This window comes from Echiichthys vipera, assembly GCF_963691815.1.
Source record: "Echiichthys vipera genome assembly, chromosome: 2".
NCBI classification, from domain to species: domain Eukaryota; kingdom Metazoa; phylum Chordata; class Actinopteri; order Perciformes; family Trachinidae; genus Echiichthys; species Echiichthys vipera.
The window spans coordinates 15,737,225-15,755,605 of NC_139827.1; the positions used below are offsets into that span (position 1 = coordinate 15,737,225).

Here is an 18,381-nt window from a genome sequence, read left to right on the forward strand (position 1 = left end):
ATCTCTTTTTTTATAATTGTCACACTACTTGTACTCAAAAAAGTCAAATAGTTTGAGGTTCAAATAGTGAATTAATCCTTCTCTCGGTACGTGCCAAATGCTGAAGGCAACACTGAATGGTAACCCGCACTTTCCTTCAAAGGTAAATTCATAATAACTTTTGAAGGTTGCTGTACTCCCTACAAACTTGAAGAGGTTTAGCTATCCTGCTGTCTGCTTAATCTAAACCTATCATGCTGATGAGCTGCTTGTAATTTATGACAAAACACCAACTAAATCCAATTCTCATGTGACCTTATTCTTAATTTACTGATGATGAGGACACCGTCAGATTACAGGATTTTAAGGAACTCTTCTGCCTGAAAACATGTTATACTGCAGGGTTTTACTGCTGTCACCCTACATAGGAGGCAACTGTGCAGAAATACTTTCATCAGGCTGACATCTCCATGAGAAGGCACCGTTGGATTGAGAAGGAAGAGGCAGAGAAGGTTAAGCCATTTGGACAGGACTGATCCTGCTCTTTGCGGTTGTGTTAGATCCGAGGCTTCTCATTTGTCATTGTGTTGTCAACAGTAGTCACACTGACTGATACTCTTGAGACAAATTTCCAGCACAGATGTAGACAAAGAGCAGATGGAGGTTGCTGCTTGTCTGGTAAGCGGAAACGATGGTAAGGCGTAACCTGAAAAGGGAGCAGGTGGGCTGAAAAAGGTACGACGAGACCTTCAGCGAGGGCTGCTGGATGTCAGGTGCATCCCTGCATCAGAGCGCTGGATGTAGGATGAGGGTAGCTGTCAGGCGACTTACCCCACGCTGAGGCTCAGAATATGAGGGCTTAGGTGACTCATCTAGAGGGGGAAGCATCTGCTGATGGAGGAATAAAGGGCATACAGTGTCTTGTGTGCCAATAAGCAAGTCAAGGTGACGGGGGCAGTCGCACGTCAAGCAAGCTGTAGGCAAAGATGTTCCAGAAGATGGCGCAGAGCACAAACAAGGTGTAGACGCAGAAGAAGATCCAAAACAGGGACTGCTCCTGGAGTCGCTGCTCGTAGTTCTGCAGGACCACCACTCCCAGCGTGAGACCAACCACCACTCCCCCCAGGTGAGCTACAAAGCTGGGATTGGGGCACGGAGGAAAGGCCGGTGGATAGAACCGCAGCCACACCGCCCGACCAAACTCTACACTCACTGTTAGCAGACAGAGGGAGAAAAAACACAATATTAGCAAGCTATGGATGTAGTTCCTGACAACTATTGCAACTATCAAAATGTAATAAAACAATTAAGTGGTTTTAATTTGTTACCAACATCTATCCTGGGCCATTGAGCAGATATTAAAAAAGATTTTACAAGTCCCTGTTTTCATGCTGAGCTGTTGTAAAGTTGCTGTGGATTGGGGCCTGCAGCTAAACGCACTTCAGCCAACTAAAAAGCGTGCCTAAAAAAAATCCATCCTGCCGTATCTCACTTACAAGCAAGCAAGTAGGTAGCTCGCTCGCTTTCAGTCATTGTGTAAGTAAGCAACCCATCACTTTTTCCAACAATTTAATTGACATTGTGCTTAGATGCATTTAATTTTTGTTTGTATTTGTAATCTAGGAGGAAAGGGACACACAAAACAGACTTCGCAGAAACTACAATAATGATCGTCTCCTCCTCACAGAAATGTATTCACAGCAGGTAAAGACCCGGAAGCGATGAAGCGTGACACATAGATAATGAATAGAGGCAAGCTTTGCATCGCCACACTCAGTGGGTCTTCACAGTTAGAAATCCTCCAAATGCTGAAGCTGCAAAACCAGAACGTTTAATATCGCTGCCTTAGGAGCAAAATCACATTTCTCTAATAAGAAATGTTGTGAGATTAAATTTAGTGATGGAACAGCAATGATAAGTAGATTAAAAGTACAACTCTTCCGTCGAAAAATAATTATTATTCTGAGGTGAAAGCTGAGTGTGGTATCTTTATTCAGACTTACTGCAAACCAGAGCCATGGCCATCCGGAATAACTTAAACTGACACTTCATTCCCGACCAATTCTACAGAAGGAGGAAGAAAAGAGAGTCATTCAGAAGGTCATTTTCAAGTTCTGAGGATAAAGACGGAACAAACGGTGTTAGAAGGCTAGGTCCTCCTCAGACACACGCACATGTGAAATGACATGAGATCTCACCCTCTGTCTCAATTCACATCAATTTTGAAAGCCCCAGAGGCACTCTGACCCCCAATCGGTTCTTGCCATGTTAGATAATGTGATTTCAGTTGAGAGGAGGAAGACAAACTCCTCCATCCCGATGCCAAGAATGTTGTGGAGGATCTGGCTGGGTACATAATGAGTACCATATTACACATAACAGAGGTTCACCTGAATATGTCTGTGGCTCGCGGGATGGGGGTTGAGACCAAACGGAGCAGATGTCAGAGAGTGCAGTGGGATTGGATTTCTTCGCATGCACCCACTTTTTGATCTTTAGGGGAAATCTGATTGCAATGGTGAGGAATGTATGGCATCTGTAGATAGAGCAGCACCTGCTAGGCCCCCCAAACAGGCTGCTATGATGATGTGGCAGTGCTCTGTAGTGACAGGACAACTGAGTGATGTGATAATCATCCACACACATGCGCATACACAAACTTACCATTACTACATTGGCCAAATGTGCTGAGACCAGAGCGTACACTCCACCAGATGAGCCGACCACTGGAGCCGTCATATCGGTGATAGACACAGCAAGAGACCCTGTAGTGAGGATAAGGGACATGCTTTAGGTAAATAAAGAAATGGGGGCATTATGGTATCAGCCACATCTTGGAAATGCAAGATACCCAGAGAAGAGTTGCAGAGTCTTGTGATTATTCTTTGTGGGTTCATTACTATGAGCAACAAGTACACATGTGATCCATTGTTACTAATGAAAACAATAAGAAAAACTCCCAAACACTATTTGCTTACAGCTGATACATTTCATCTTACAAAGTTTCAGTCTTTCCAACCTTCATCGGGCATAATGAGCAGTGACAAAACATTTTCTTAAATAAGTATATACACATAGGTGCTGCTGCAATCAACCAATTATCAAATAAGAGGACTAAAGGAGGTCCATTTTTAACATAAAATTGGGCAATAAGTTCTGTGAGGCCGTGGATCACAGGGATTTTAGAACAGCGTTGTTAGGTACGACAGAGCCTTCGTTAGTTACACCAATAAACTATGGTAAGTTAACGGTGGAACTTTAGCTAGCTATTTTATTTGTAGCCTATAATGCTCATTTTTCTTTAGCTATGTTGTCAACTACCTGTGAAATCATTTTTGTTACAGTGTAATAATGTAACCAAGCAACACTGTAAGAAAAATTACAATTAGTTTGGACGATTGACAGGTGACTACAGCTTGGGGAAACTAAGTGAGCATATTAGTTGTCGCTGGTAGATACATGCGTGGTCATAATGGAACTGCAACATAAAAGTTAGGTATACTATAAAGTCCATGGGGGTGAACATCGTAGGCTGCATGTTGCTACGGATTTGTAAAGCAGCTGGCACTGAGCAAACCACTAGTTGACTAGCCTGATAGCATGTTTTACACTTTATCTATGGGTTTCTTGGCAAGCATTCTGCCAAATGTTGCTGAAGAACTACATTTGTAATCAATACATTATTTTATTTTTTTGTGTGTTTATTAGCATAACCAGGTACATGTACTGGTAACCCTATTATAAAAGCCATAAGCCACATGAGGCTGTGGTATAAAACAATTTCAGAATGGCTAAGGGGCGTGACTGTGGCCTCTTGGGATTTGTTGCTTTAATTCAAGTGCTTAGAAAAACATGGAAATCAATAATCCACGCAAAATGGTCAAATTTAATTTGATGATGACGTTCATGGGGTGTAATTAAAATCCCCAGAACAGCTACGTCAAAGACCTTGTTGTGAGAATGTTTACTCAACTACACTAGATTTGTTTAACCTGGCTGGCAGTCAACCATTTTGTGGATAAATGGATGATTATGTTTTGTCCAAATGTTCTATAATTCAACACATACGTTATTTGTTAATTTGAAATGTGTCTTTTGCTGCAATCTTGAGTCTAAGCTTTCACTATTCAGGAGTAAATTCATTTTTTTTTCACCCTTGGAGGATTAAACTGGCAGACACTGTGAATACTGTAACTGACTAATTCAAACTGCTTTTATACAAGCTGTGACCATTTGAGCGGCTTTGCTACTCACTATTGTGTGGGTGTATAATAAATAGGCCTTCACGAATAGGAGCTTGCTCCTATTGTACGGTACAAACACACACTGAGATTTTATGTAAAACAAATGCATTCATACAAACAGGGAATTGCTCTCTTTAACACCTTGGTACCAATTCATTGCATGAACAAAAGATCCAATCTAACATTCAAAAGTTCAAATGTGAGGACATTCAGAGACAGGGTTTCATTGCAGTGTGTGTGCAAGAGACGGAATAAAGGAAAAAAGAAGATAGATAGGCGTAGTTGGACTATTAAATTATGCAAACAAACTATCTTGTTCTCTCACATATGCTCCATCCACTCTTCATTACTCAGTATACCTTTTCCTTCCCTTCTCTCCATGGCACTGACCTGTGTATATTACTGATGCTAAGTATATGAGACACAACTGTCCATGCCTACGGTCTTCCCACCTTCTCTCAAATACGAATATACTTAATTTGCATAACACATGCATGCATGCATATGTATATAGTGTGCATTAGAATTTACACATATACAGAATTTGGTACAACTGTTTATTTAAACATTTTTTTTAATCTCTTTTTGCTCTTTATAAACACTTTAATATACATGTCCGTTTCATCAAGTCTTGCAGCTGTGGATGGTAATGATGGAGTTAGCTGATGGAGTAAGTCATTTTATGGGCTGTGTTGTCTCAATATACTATTTTGGTGAGAGTCTGGACCACTTTGGGATAAGCGACTCCCAAATTTCATCTCTTTCAACTTGCAGTTAGTTCTTGTTATGCTCTGGTTCTGTAGTACAGTACATACAGTGTATAGAGTACATACAGTGTATAGAGTATACTGATTATTGCACTTCTTCACCACATTAAATTAGATGTTATCGTGCTTTATACAACCAAAGTTTTTCTGACAGCATTCTACAGAAGAATGATGGAAAATGTTTCAAAATGTGTCACCTGTTTGTGAGTAGACTACTAGAAGTAGTAGACATGGCATCTCAATTTTAAGCATCGTACTCAATTCAGCATGAGAAATATTATGCGCTTTCTTTAAACATTAAAGCATGTAAACATGTTGTAGTAGAACTCAAAATTCAAATGAATCTGAAAATGAGCAGAATATGCCCCCTTTAAAACCTCACTGAAATTATTCACACTTCTTATGGATAACCCCAAATGAGATCCATATCCGTGTGCTGGCATTCAAAGTGTGAATATGTGACTGGAAGTGAAATAAGAAGACTTTTCAAATGCAGCGGCAACAAGCACCAAATAGGAGTTTCTTCTTTGCATATGCATTTGCATACAATATATGGCTCTCTCAGGTGTGTGAACCATAATGGTAGCACAGCGAGGTGTTGTAATAACAGAATCTGACTCACCAGGTCGTTAAACATAGCAGAATAATTTTAAGCAGCTCAGTGATTATACACAGACACACACCCACACATGCTAACATAAACATACATAACCAAGTCCAGTTGCTTTTGACTGAAATTGCTTTGGGGATAACGATGACCTGGACAAATGAGACAATTCACAGGTTTAAACAGACACTGTTTTCAAGAACAGCAGAACAGAAGAACTGATTCAGGCAAGAATCTTGAATCTGAAATCAATTTTCAAATTACAAAATAAATATTTGATTTTCATATTAAGTATTATGGAAAAACTGGTGGCAGCTTTAATGAATTCTAAATACATTTTAAACCAAGCATTAATTTTGAATAATGACCCTCAATCATAAAACTGAGTGGTAATATGCACAAAGATGCCAAACCCTAGGTTACCCCCCATCAAACACACACACACACACACACACACACACACACACACACACACACACACACACACACACACACACACACACACACACACACACACACACACACACACACACACACACACACACACACACACACAGCTGATCGAACACCTGGTTCAGGACACCTCCTCCTCTGTAGTTCCTGTGTTTAGGAAGTGTGTCTGGGCAGGATGAGCCGTAATTAACTTGTTTTAATAACATTATTTTAGTTTGGTTGTGTGTACACACAAACACACGCAGAGACAAGGACACCCATAGTCCCTCAGCAGGCCCTGTGTTTGTAGATTCAAAAATGGCATCTCATTTATCTTGTCTGTTCATCCAAACAGTAGAAACGGGAAGGGGAACACAAGGCGAAATAATAATGCACATCAGCACTCATGATGAAAAAAGTCAACAGTTTGGCTGCATGTTGAGCTGACTGAATCTACAAAGTTATGTGCAAATAGTTGAATCTGGGGTTGTTTGACTTTGTGTCAATGCCCTCTCTCTCCATTGTTTACTTTATTGTCTGCATGTCTGTATTTGTGCCTGATTGTCTGTTGTTGAACACTTGTTAGTGCCTGTTGCTGCACCTGTCTTATGCTCTGCCGTTTTTGTGTTTCTACGTACTTGTCTGCTGTTCATAAGTAAGTGTGTTTCCATGCTTGTCCATTGTTTCCATTAATGTCAGAGTTTGTGTTGGCCCTGGAGGGCCATCAACCTCTCTCTGAGTGATTCCTTGACCTCTGATCTCTGCCCTGACCTCTGTGTGTGTGTTTGCCAGCTGAACCTCTTTCTGGTGACATTTGCATGTTGTGTTTCTTCACACAATCTGGCAGTGTCATTGTGTAGCAAATTTCAAGTCTTTGTTTGTGTTGTAACCAATTGTTTATGTTGTCTACCACTTCTCAAAAATGCTCGATGCTCATAAAAAAACACCAATATACTCTGCAAGCTGCTTTTGATTGTTTGAGCAAACACTTTTGTCAATAAAGCACAATGCACTAGGGAAGGATATTATGTTACACCTGAAAAAAATAAAAGATGACGATATATTTATAACAATAAACATTGCTGGAAGTTATATCTTTATTTCCCTATTACTCTATAATATTTACTATAGAAATAGTCATAAGTGCCATAAAAATGATCATACATAAAACTGCAGCTATAAAACATGCCACAGATACATATATCAGCTTATCTTATCCACCAACTTGTTGCTAAATGCTGAATATTCTGAGAAATGTGAATTTGACTAGAGTCCTGCAACCAAAACAATTAATAAATAAATTAAATAAAAGCCCTGTCAGACACAACAAAATCAAACACAACTGGCAGTCGATATCTAATTAAAATAACCGACTTGTGTGTGTGTGTGTGTGTGTGTGTGTGTGTGTGTGTGTGTGTGTGTGTGTGTGTGTGTGTGTGTGTGTGTGTGTGTGTGTGTGTCGGTCTGTGTGCGTACATAAGTGTGTGTGATGTATGCTCTGTTCCTCCACATTTCAATTCGAGGTTAATACTACAAGCCGCCACAGCTGGTATCCCACACCTCTTCTCTCCCAGTTTCTCGTATATCCTGGTCCCCCTCTCCAAACCCTTTCAGGCTTATTAACACTTATCTACCCTCCTCCGTCTCTTCTATCTCTCTTCATCCCTATTTCACACACTTCCGCTTCCTATTTCACTATTACTGTGTGTGTGTGTGTGTGTGTGTGTGTGTGTGTGTGTGTGTTCTTCTGATTGAGCTCCATCTGAGATGACTCTCTCTGCTTTGTCCTATTGTACACGACCATAGGGGGACACAGGGGCTTTGATGGGGCACCCATCCCACCCCCTACATCCCACCGGGTCTGGTAAGAAAACAGAAAACACAAGGCCATCTGTCCTGAACACCCCACACATACGCTAACATTTTTCATTGACCAGTATCCACCACCATACTGGCCCTAACCTGATAGGCTGTCGAATGCATGGAAAACACACAAGCAGATGGAACAACGGTGGAGCTGAAAGGCAAAACGCTGTGTTCGTGTGTGTGTGTGTGTGTGTGTGTGTGTGTTTCTGGGGTAGACTGAGTGTGTAGAAAAGAGGGAATTGTATGCAAAGAGATTGTCATTGTTGCGTATATGTTTGAGACCACATGCCCACCTGCCAGCACACCACACACGTAGACCAGTCCAATCCGCAGGGCTCCGTGCACCATCTCTAGAGGGACTCCCACCAGCAGCTGCATGGCCATGTTCAAGCTCAGGTGTTCAATCCTGTAAAACAACCACACATAGAGTCAGTCATATTAACCATTAGGGGCTATGAGTCTAAAATGAAGTGAAATACAATTTTAATGCACTAATGTACCTTGATAGAGTGAAAAGCACCCATAGAATATTGTTCATTGTGACAAACTACACTGAATCAGCATTGTGTCGTTCCAGACGTTACTCTGAATTACCCATAGAACAGCCAGTAAGTATTTTTTAACTGGTTTAATTATGGCCACTAAACACTGTAAAACAAACTAAACACACGTATGTTCACCTGGTCCCTTTTACACCTGTCTACATTTTCAAATCATTTTTCAATCCATGACACACTTCAATTTTCACACGTCAATTTTCAGACAAACTTGCAATCACGGTCAGCCTGAAAGTAGCTTTTATTACCCCTGTCAGTGAGATGCTCCAAATGGATATAGATGTGATAATAAACTTTGAACGGGCGACACGTTTACATTTCCTCCTACGGTGAGGTGTCAGATGATTGACAGGGAAAACACTCAACTCTGGCACCGTACAATGATAAAACAGAAACTGGGACAAACTCAAATTCTGGGGTTGTGTTTACTGCTGTGGGAGTTGTTTCCCACACTGTGTAAGAGCGAATGGCATCAAATGGCTTCTTCTGAAAGAGGAAAACAAGATATCTCAAACTATACTGACTGTGCAGACATGACCAGAATTACTGGAAAAGGAAAGGCAACATACTTTGTAGATGAAAACCCTAATCCTTTGACAAATAACAAAAGCATTAGTCGAGGAAATCCAAAATTAAGTTTTCCACTGATATAGTTATTTATGAAACAGGAACTAAAAATCAAGCAATCCAACTGGGTCATAGCCAAGTTAAAATAAGGACATTCAACAACTATGATGTCTAATTTCTTTGTACAATTCTGCATCATTCTGTGTGAGAAAAAAAAAACGTCATCCTGTTGTCAAACAGCCCTTTCTGGTGGTGAATCCCTACTTTCCTGACCTGCTGAAACCCATTCTTATTCCCTTCTTGTCAAATACCGACACTTTTTGGATGCTCCGCGGCCAGTTTTAATCTAAAAACCTATTTAAACTATAACATGTCTTTAACTTTCATATTACCATCATTTCAGACTGTGAAATCCATGTTATGATTATGTCACACATTGTTTGGCCTCAGACTCAGAACAGTCACTTAGTGTAAGAGTTTACATTTTTTTTATAACAGCATGTTCCCCCAGAGACGATATTATTATGCTTGCTCACAGACACGGACACAAAGAACATCTGCTCCTTCATGAAATCACACTCTCATGGCCATCAACTGATAATCATCACCCCACTCCACTGCACTCAAATATTACATATGAACACTAACACACGCACACACACACACAAAAAAACACACACACACACACACACACACACACACACACACACACACACACACACAGTGCCCTTCATAGAAAGTCCTTCCAGCCAAACCTCCATCGCATAATCCTGCTCTTTTCCTCTCTCATAATATTCATCATTGTCTCTCTCTAACTTCAATCAATCCCCTCCTCTGTTTTCTGTCTCCGTCTGAATTACACTGTCATTTCTCTTTCACATGCTAAAAGATATGACAGAACCAAAGTCGGACAGAGAGATGACTCTCCTTTTTCCCCCATTCGACAGTTTGACAAACTGAACCACTGAACGCTGTGAGTCCTGTGGGTGCATTCGTTCAGCAAACAGCTTCTTAGAATTGAATACAAACATTCCCACAAACAAACAAGTGCATGCATGCACAATTCCCCCAATACAAATGGGATAAAAAAACAGCAAGACAAGGCAGATAATCTGTTTAGTTTGAAACAACCCAGTCACCCCTACAATGCCGATAGAGGATCGTTCCAGTGATCAGAGATACAATGTGGGATATTGATTAGTCAGGAGAGGTCTGTCCAAATGCACAAGGACAACTCTACTATGGATAACAGCCGCTATCTAATTCTATACTGCTAATGAGGCTGTAAGGGCTGGGCAGCACTGTCAGGCAGATCTGTGGATACCCATGAGAGGTCCTATTGTGTCCAGACGACCATGGTCTTTCAGGACACTCAACATAAGCGCTGTTTAATCACTGGCTCACCAAATTGAAGCTAAACTTACAGCTAAATTAGTTCAGTTTATTGCTCACCACTGAACCCACTGAAATGTATTTTTATGTCGCAGCCGCAATAAAGTGACAAAAAAGATTGCGATACACTCACAAAAGAAACATGATTTCAGATTGTACTGAAACCGTATCATTTATTATTTTTTCATTGTTACATTTCATGATGATGAGAGGAAGACAGAAACAGGACAAAAGCAACTGGAGAGAAATGTTCATGCAAAATGTTTTGAGTTAAATCAAATCAAATCAAATCATCTTTATTTATATAGCACCTTTCATACATATAAAAATGCAGCCCAAAGTGCTTTACATTAAAATAAAATAAAACAAACTCCCTTATCATGTCATGGCTTTATCTCGCAGGAAGCCAATCTTCCTGAAGTTTTTTTTACAGCTGCGACTGAAACACTGTTTTTGTGTGTATGGCAGACTGAGAGAGAGAAAGAGAAAATAAAGAAAAGAGAGAGAGAGAGTCTGTATAATGTTTTACTGAGGGATGTTTTGGGGCCAATATTTACACTCTGTTTTAGTGTTGAGAATTGGGAAGGATCAGTCCTACTGAGCTGTTGATAGGATTACATGGTTTGCAGATATGTGAGAGAGAAAATAGAGAATGTGTGTGTGTGTGTGTGTGTGTGTGTGTGTGTGTGTGTGTGTGTGTGTGTGTGTGTGTGTGTGTGTGTGTGTGTGTGTGTGTGTGTGTGTGTGTGTGTGTGTGTGTGTGTGTGTGTGTGTGTGGGTGTGTGTGGGTGTGTGTGTGTGGACAAACCGATGCCACATTTTGCCAAAATTTCCCCCATCACTAAGTGAAAAATAGCGGTGTCACAGACATGGTCACAGTTAATGATTGGAAGCAGTTGGCAGCTGCTGAGTGGTAAACAGCACAGTATTGTCTGCACTGGTGTATCAGAGTTTGCACAGTGTCGTACTATTAATTTTTGTACTTGAACTAGCACTCGGAGTAATACCGGATGAACTGGCATGCTGTTTTAATTTCCTTTTCATAAACTGCCATACAGGCACATAGCTGAATCAATTGCTGTAACTCTTCCACAGGCAGCAAAATATATAATAATAATAATAATTCTATGGGGGAATTGTTGGGTCCATGTAAATCATAAATAAGTCATAGTGTGGTCTTTACCTAGCTTGTAAAGTGTCCTGAGATAACTTTTGTTATTTGGCACTCTAAATAAAATTGAATTGAATTGAATTAAATTATTTGCCACGGAGAGCTCTACGGTAATGAGAGGAGACCCCTAAAAATGAATCGCGGTTAACACAACAACATACCTGTAACACTAATAATGGTACATGTACAAAATTACACCATCAAACAACATGTTTTTATATTCAATGTTTCAGCCCAGTCATGTAATATACCGTAAAACCAACACAATCCTAAAATATAAATTTTTGGTCACCCAACTCAGCACTACCTTGATTTTTGTAAAAGGTCATTCCACCCTTGCACTGATTCATTATTTAGTAAATTATAATTACATAAAGAAACAGGCCTGGATATGGAAAGACACAAATGTGGTTATTTTGAGTAACTTTACCTCAAAAACATTAATAGGATATGTCAAGGATCATTCTTCCTTGTATGTTACAAGAAGTGGGTCGTTAATTGGGCTGTTTGTACGACCCACATCAGCTGTCACATCACCTTTGACTGCCTTTATGGCACTCCATGCTTCCCACCTTTACCATCCAGAGATTTATTATATGGACTTCACCTCCTTGTATGATTTAGAATACAGAGACACTGAAAAATGTGTCTTGATTTCTAATGAAGGTCTCTCCCAGTGGCTCCAGTTTCAAAAAAACAGTAATGAAATGTTTATCCTCCCTGAATTAGAAGTTGGGAACTCTCGGTTGAGGATCTTTTGGGAAGAGGCAGAAATATTGGTTGCTGATTGGATAAATCATCTGTCTATCACCACCTATGTTGGTGTTAGACAGGCCAAACCAACCAATCAGATCGACAGAGCATATGATGTACTAACAGACAACGAGGCTAAGTAAACATGTGTCTAACATAGATGAAAGGCACAATTTCAGTTTCCCGGACTATATTCCAACAGAAGGATCCAAGAGAAAAAAGTGTTAGCGAGCGGTTTGCCTGATAGCTGCGCTCATCTCATCCGCGGAAGCCGCAGTTATTTACACTGTACACTCGCTTCTCGTTGCGTCACACTTCGGCCGCTTGGAAAACCTCTATAAATTTTCTCTGCCGCAGGTTACCAGACCTGCGAGTAAAACACAATGGAGTAAGACCATCATGATCTCACAAGGCTAATGGAAAATACCCTTTAAACAAAAGTCTACGAAATCTCAGACTAAATTAAATTTAGAGAATTTAGAGAACTGTAATCATCGGGGCTATCATCACATTAGCCTGTGCTGGTCAGTCTGGCATTTCCATGCCACTAATAAACATATTCCACATATAATTGAACACATTGGTAGACAAAAGATAATTCCCACAGGCTCAATTTTTACAGCCACTTAAATAATGCCACTTAAATTCAATATGTTCCTGTGTGATCGGGACACATTAAACACAGCACCTCCCTCCATTTATCCTTCTATTCATTCCTTCTACTTCATCTTTTAACCACACACTCTCATCCCTCATTTCTCTTACCGGTTCCTCCAGGCTCTCCTAATTAAATTACCATTTTATTAGTTCTCACTATTGGCTGAGACTACATTTACCCACAAGGTTAATTAAACCTGGATGACCTGACCTGAACTCATAATAAAAAAGTCTGCGGTGCTTGAAGTGGCAGATGAGAGGAGTAAGGGGTGCATTTCACCCGTTGTGAGTCCTACTTGTGCAGGTTTAGCCACCGCAAAAGCTGCACAAACTAAGCCAGACTAAGTTGCTAATGAGTCTTTGGATGCATTTCATAATGCAAAAGACTCATTAGCAACTCACAATCCCTAATCTCCTCTTTTATTAGCTGCAGTTTCTTTTTTGACTGAAAGGATTTAATTGCTTTCATTTGGTGTCGTTCAATGGAAAATAATTGTGTATTTTTGTTTATGAAATTGTTGTGGGGCGGGACGGTGGTGTGGTCAATGGATGACTCTAAATTGCCCGTAGTTATGAATGTGAGTGTGAATGTCTGTCTGTCTCTGCTTGTCTCTATGTGCCCTGTGATAGACTCGCCGGTGTACCCCGCCTCACGCCCGATGTCAGCTTGGATCGGCTCCGATCCCCCCCGCGACCCCGATGGGGACAAGCGGTTGATGATGGATGGAAATTGTTATGTAACAAGCTATGACAAATGCCATAAACCCAAACTGCCCAAGGCGTCATAGATATGCAGGATGTGTTCAACTATTAATGTATTATTTCCACCCCACAGGTCACATGCACTCCCCCGATCACATGACTGGCGCGAACATAGTCAAGTGGATTCGTCTACGTCATGTAAAATGTGTCACTCAGGCATTTCCTCAGAGAGACACTACTAGAAAACAGCAAGATGTGAACTCACCCAGTGTGCATGAAAATGTAGCTGAGGTACCTCCAGGCCTGGGCACGTAGCTGGGGGTGGTAAGGTAAAGGGCTCTTTAGGAAGGACGGGCTGGATACCTGCAGGACCAAGCGGTCCAGCTGGCACCCGTAATACATGAACACGGCCACCTGAGAGAACACAGGGGGATAAAGGATTTCAGTAGGAGTGGGATAAGTATACACACCACAACAAACACAATGAAATAATGCTCAATTATTTACTTATCTTCGGCAGGCACATTACATTATTAACCAGGAAAATAAAACAAGAGCATTGCAGTCTATTATGCAAGCCTTTGCGTAACTTATATTATTACATATTTAAAACAGTACCATGTAGAATCGTTCTCACCGTTACACACCACGCTTTAGGCCTAGCAAAAGTGTTGAAAAACTGTAACAACCTGGATTGTTTACATCTATATTTACATCAGCTAGCTGCCTCTCCTTTCCTGCCTTTCACTAGTACATTGCTGCATTTCTTGCTGTGATGATGCCCTAGCTGTCTGTTAGTGGAGTAGCACAAAACAGGGGGACATAATATCATGTTTGACGTGGCTAATTTTTGAGGTAAATGCCAGTTTAATTTCCCATCACTCTGGACAGTTTATCTTGTTTGTGTGACTTGCATGTACTTCACAAAGAAGTATAGACCTTTTTCAATGGAATCCCATTGTTAGGCAACAGCCTTGGTCCTTGATGACTTCCTATCAGCTGATGGCATTCACATACACTGCAACAGGAAATAAACTAGCACAAATTTAGAATGATTATGTTTACATCTTTGAAAAGGTCTATCCCCAATAAAGTATTTTCTATTATATTCTATTTACCTCAACAATGGTAATGGCCAGGATGAGCCAGGGTGGGGGACAGTACGTGTAGCTGTCAAAGTACCACTTGCGGTCGACCTCACGGGGCAGCGTCTCGTAGGCAACGTGTCGGACCAGCCGTTGGGACAGCCCCAAGCCTGCCTCATCTCTGAGACTGCAGCCTTTTAGCTGCCTGCTCCCCTGCAGGATGGCCCTCCGGAAACTATTTGAGCGCTTGTTACTCATCTGGAGAAAGGAGGAAGAAAGGTGAGGAAGGGGGTGAGATGAGGAAACAGAGAGGAGGAAGGATCGTTATCAATAGTTTATTTTACATGAATGACCATCCTGAATAGGGAAGGTTTTCGTTGGGTCTATATAGGTTTATCATAAATAAGTCATAGAGTGTGGTCTTTACCTAGTCTGTAAAGTGTCCTGAGATAACTCTTGTTATGATTTGGCACTATAAATATGAATTGAATTGAATTGAACATGTGGACACTATATAGACACATAAACCTTATTCTGTAAAGTGTATTCACTAAACAACTCGATGTACAACTGGAGTCTTGACTAAGTACAGGCTCCACACACACACACACACGCACACACCAATCCTCCTCAGTTGAGCACATTGACAGACACCTCACCATGGCAACAGAATGCCTGTATCATCACCTAGCAACCACCAAACATTTCTCTTAATCTCTCTTTGTCTAAGAGTTCATTTCCATGTCCATTTTTGATGGGCGGGCTCCTCACAAGTAGTTCATCATTCAGAGAAAATCCTGCCTACCAAAATTTAAAAGCATCGCCATCTATATCCAGATGTGTCAGTGGCTGATGTTATTTTAAGTGATTAATATTGTTTTCACCAAGGTCAGAGATTGGCAAAATAGACAGATGTAATGTGACTATCTACAAGGGAAGTATAATAAAAAAGCAGATGATACAACTACTGCAACTTCAAAAGCTACAACTTTGAAGTGTTCCCTGTGTACTGAAGTTGCGATTGTCATCTGTATAATTACAGGCACAGATTTATCAGAGAAATAAGGAACATTTCCATTTGAAAATAGTGAACACCTTGCAAGAACAGACTTTACACATCACAATTCATTCACAGATGTAAAATGATGACATCCATAAAATCTTTGTATGAACAGTTGGCTGGTAATTCTTTTGGCACTGTTAAATCTCTCTGTACATTTGGCCATAAACTAAATTCATCCATTATGTTAGGCACAGAGAACTGTGGGAAAATAATCATGGGTAACCATGGCCACTTCTAGCCCGCATACCAAAGAGAGTGCACATAGACCTCCACCAGGCAGCCATGCCCCATAAAGACAGTCAATTCTTCACGTGAAGTGACTGCAATTCCTCTCCTCTTTGTAGGACACAAAAGAAAGAGTGACGTACTGTCTGTTTACCCACAGGCAAGAGGAAAGGGAAGAGGTGAAGGGCATTAATGGCCAGCAAGAGAGAATTGAACTGTTTGAACAATGGAAAACGAAATCAGAGGAGAGGAGCCTTTTCCTTGCAGGGCTGTTGTGCCTCTTTTACGTTGTTTGTGTAAAAAATGTACGGAGATAGAAGCGGGGGAAAGATCGGTTGCGCCTCTGAGCTGGCAGCGGAGGTAGCCACAGAGCCACAACAGACATCTGTGTGAATAGAGAGAAAGGGAGAAACAGATGGAATGAAAAGGAAATGGAGGAGAACAGATGGAAAAAGGAAGTAGAGGAAGATTTATAAGGAATAAAGGGACCAAAAGGATGTATTTAAAAAAACGTAAGGGCTGTGTTAATTGTGTTGTTTTGATTCCGGTAAAACAGTGAAATACAATCCAGGGATTACAGTTTTAGTAAAAGGTCCATAAGTTACAATCACTTTATCTTTTGTCACAACAATCGGCAAGAAAATATTAGAAATACAGCATTCACTCTAAAAAAGTTATCTACCAGGAATGTGTAATTGGACGTATTTCATTGGCCCATGCAGCAACATGCCAGCTAATGCTGTTTTAAAGGTCCCATATACTGTAGTAGAAAGAGAGATTTCCATTTCTTTTTAAAAAATTATATAAAGCAGGTCCAAGTGCAATTTAAATATTGTGAAAGTATCAAAGCGCTCAATCCACAGAGAAAGGCGCACAGCCCTTTAAATTAGCCGTCAGCACTTTCCTACAGTTTTGATGTCACAAAGTGCCGCTAAAGTGCTGTTATGGTTCAGAGATGCCTATGCAGAAGACCGAAAAACGCTGACCAATCAGAGCAGACTGGGATTTGGGGGGGATTATCGGAGAGACAGATATTGTCAAAAACATCATTGAGATTCCCCTTCCTTGGAAGATAAAAAGCCAAAACCATGAAAAACAGGATGGGTGTCCAAGTAGTTTTGACAATACAGTATATCAAAAAAATGAAAATAAAACGGTATCAGGCAGGATATATATGAGCCCATCTGTAAGCACCAGCACAAATCCATTATGATCATTCCACAATTTCATCCCACTGGGGGAAAACAGAGCGGTTCAACCTGTCTGTACTGTAGATATTTTAGGAAGCATAAACAAAGGTAGCCAGCTTCCACCAAACAGTCCCAGTGCGTTTTATGAGAGGGAGTCAGACAGGAGGAGAAGGAAGGACAGAAAGAAGATGAAAGGAACTGATAAAGAAGAAGTTGAGGGCTCATGCAAAGGAAAAGAGACCGAAGGAGAAGGTAAAGAGTGAGAGAAGATGTAGGGAGGAAGAGGTAAAGAGGGAGTTTGAACGCTGACTTTGATGAAGCAGTTAGGAGGTGATTACAGACAATCACATTGATGGAAGAGCTGCAGTGGAAAGGGGAGATTGGGAAACAAACAAACCCATTACAGTTTGTTTGTGTCTGTCTGTCGCCTTCTGTTAGTCTTTCCCTCCTTCCTTCTGTGAAGGTATAAGAGCGGGAGAAATGTATCAACAGAAACCAGGCGCCGACAGTTAACTTGTTGGATGACTGTCTCTCAAGCTCCTATAGTGGCCTTGACCCCTTGGATCTTTATCTTTGAGACCAATAATGCCTGTCCCTTGAAGGCCCATTATGTTGTGTTTACATACTTTGCATTGCTCGAGATATTCACATCATATTTACAAGCTTTGGAGCAGAAGTGTGGGCTCCAGAGTATATCGTTGAATAACTGACACAGAAGATGTACACACTTAACCTTTACCTTACAATGTGTACCTTTTACTAGTACATATCTGGGGATTTTTATTTATTTATTATATTACTGATCTGGTCTATAAAATGTGAACAAAGTAAAGAAATGCCTGTAACATTTTTCAAGGGCCACAGATGGTATCTTCAAAACGTTTGTTTTGTCTGACTATTCTTGAAAAACTAAAACATATTCAATAACAATGATTTTAAAAGCTTAAACCAGCAATTGTTAGCTATGACAACTAACCACCTTTGCCATTTGATTAATTTACTAGTCTTTTTCAGCACATTATTTATTACCGTATTCATGAATACATGTAACTTTCTGTTTTTAATTCAAAATGATTAATAGTTTAGTCTATAAAATATTAGAAAATTCTTTCTATCCATTGTCT

The 18,381-nt window shown here is 40.5% G+C and overlaps 1 protein-coding gene across 2 annotated transcripts in view; it reads right to left on the minus strand.

Moving 5' to 3' along the window:
- Nucleotides 1–249: 249 nt before the first annotated feature.
- The window catches only part of rhbdl3 (rhomboid, veinlet-like 3), a gene marked incomplete at its 5' end in the record, with an annotated part of 51,663 nt that continues 33,531 nt past the window's right edge, over nucleotides 250–18,381 (minus strand). For both annotated transcript variants that reach the window (XM_083925216.1, XM_083925217.1), the window contains 6 exons: nucleotides 250–1,191; nucleotides 1,983–2,043; nucleotides 2,644–2,744; nucleotides 8,189–8,301; nucleotides 13,960–14,108; nucleotides 14,813–15,037. In XM_083925216.1, the coding sequence (XP_083781342.1) occupies nucleotides 920–1,191; nucleotides 1,983–2,043; nucleotides 2,644–2,744; nucleotides 8,189–8,301; nucleotides 13,960–14,108; nucleotides 14,813–15,037 (921 nt within the window). In that variant the 3' untranslated portion in view covers nucleotides 250–919. The remainder of the gene's footprint in view (nucleotides 1,192–1,982; nucleotides 2,044–2,643; nucleotides 2,745–8,188; nucleotides 8,302–13,959; nucleotides 14,109–14,812; nucleotides 15,038–18,381) is intronic.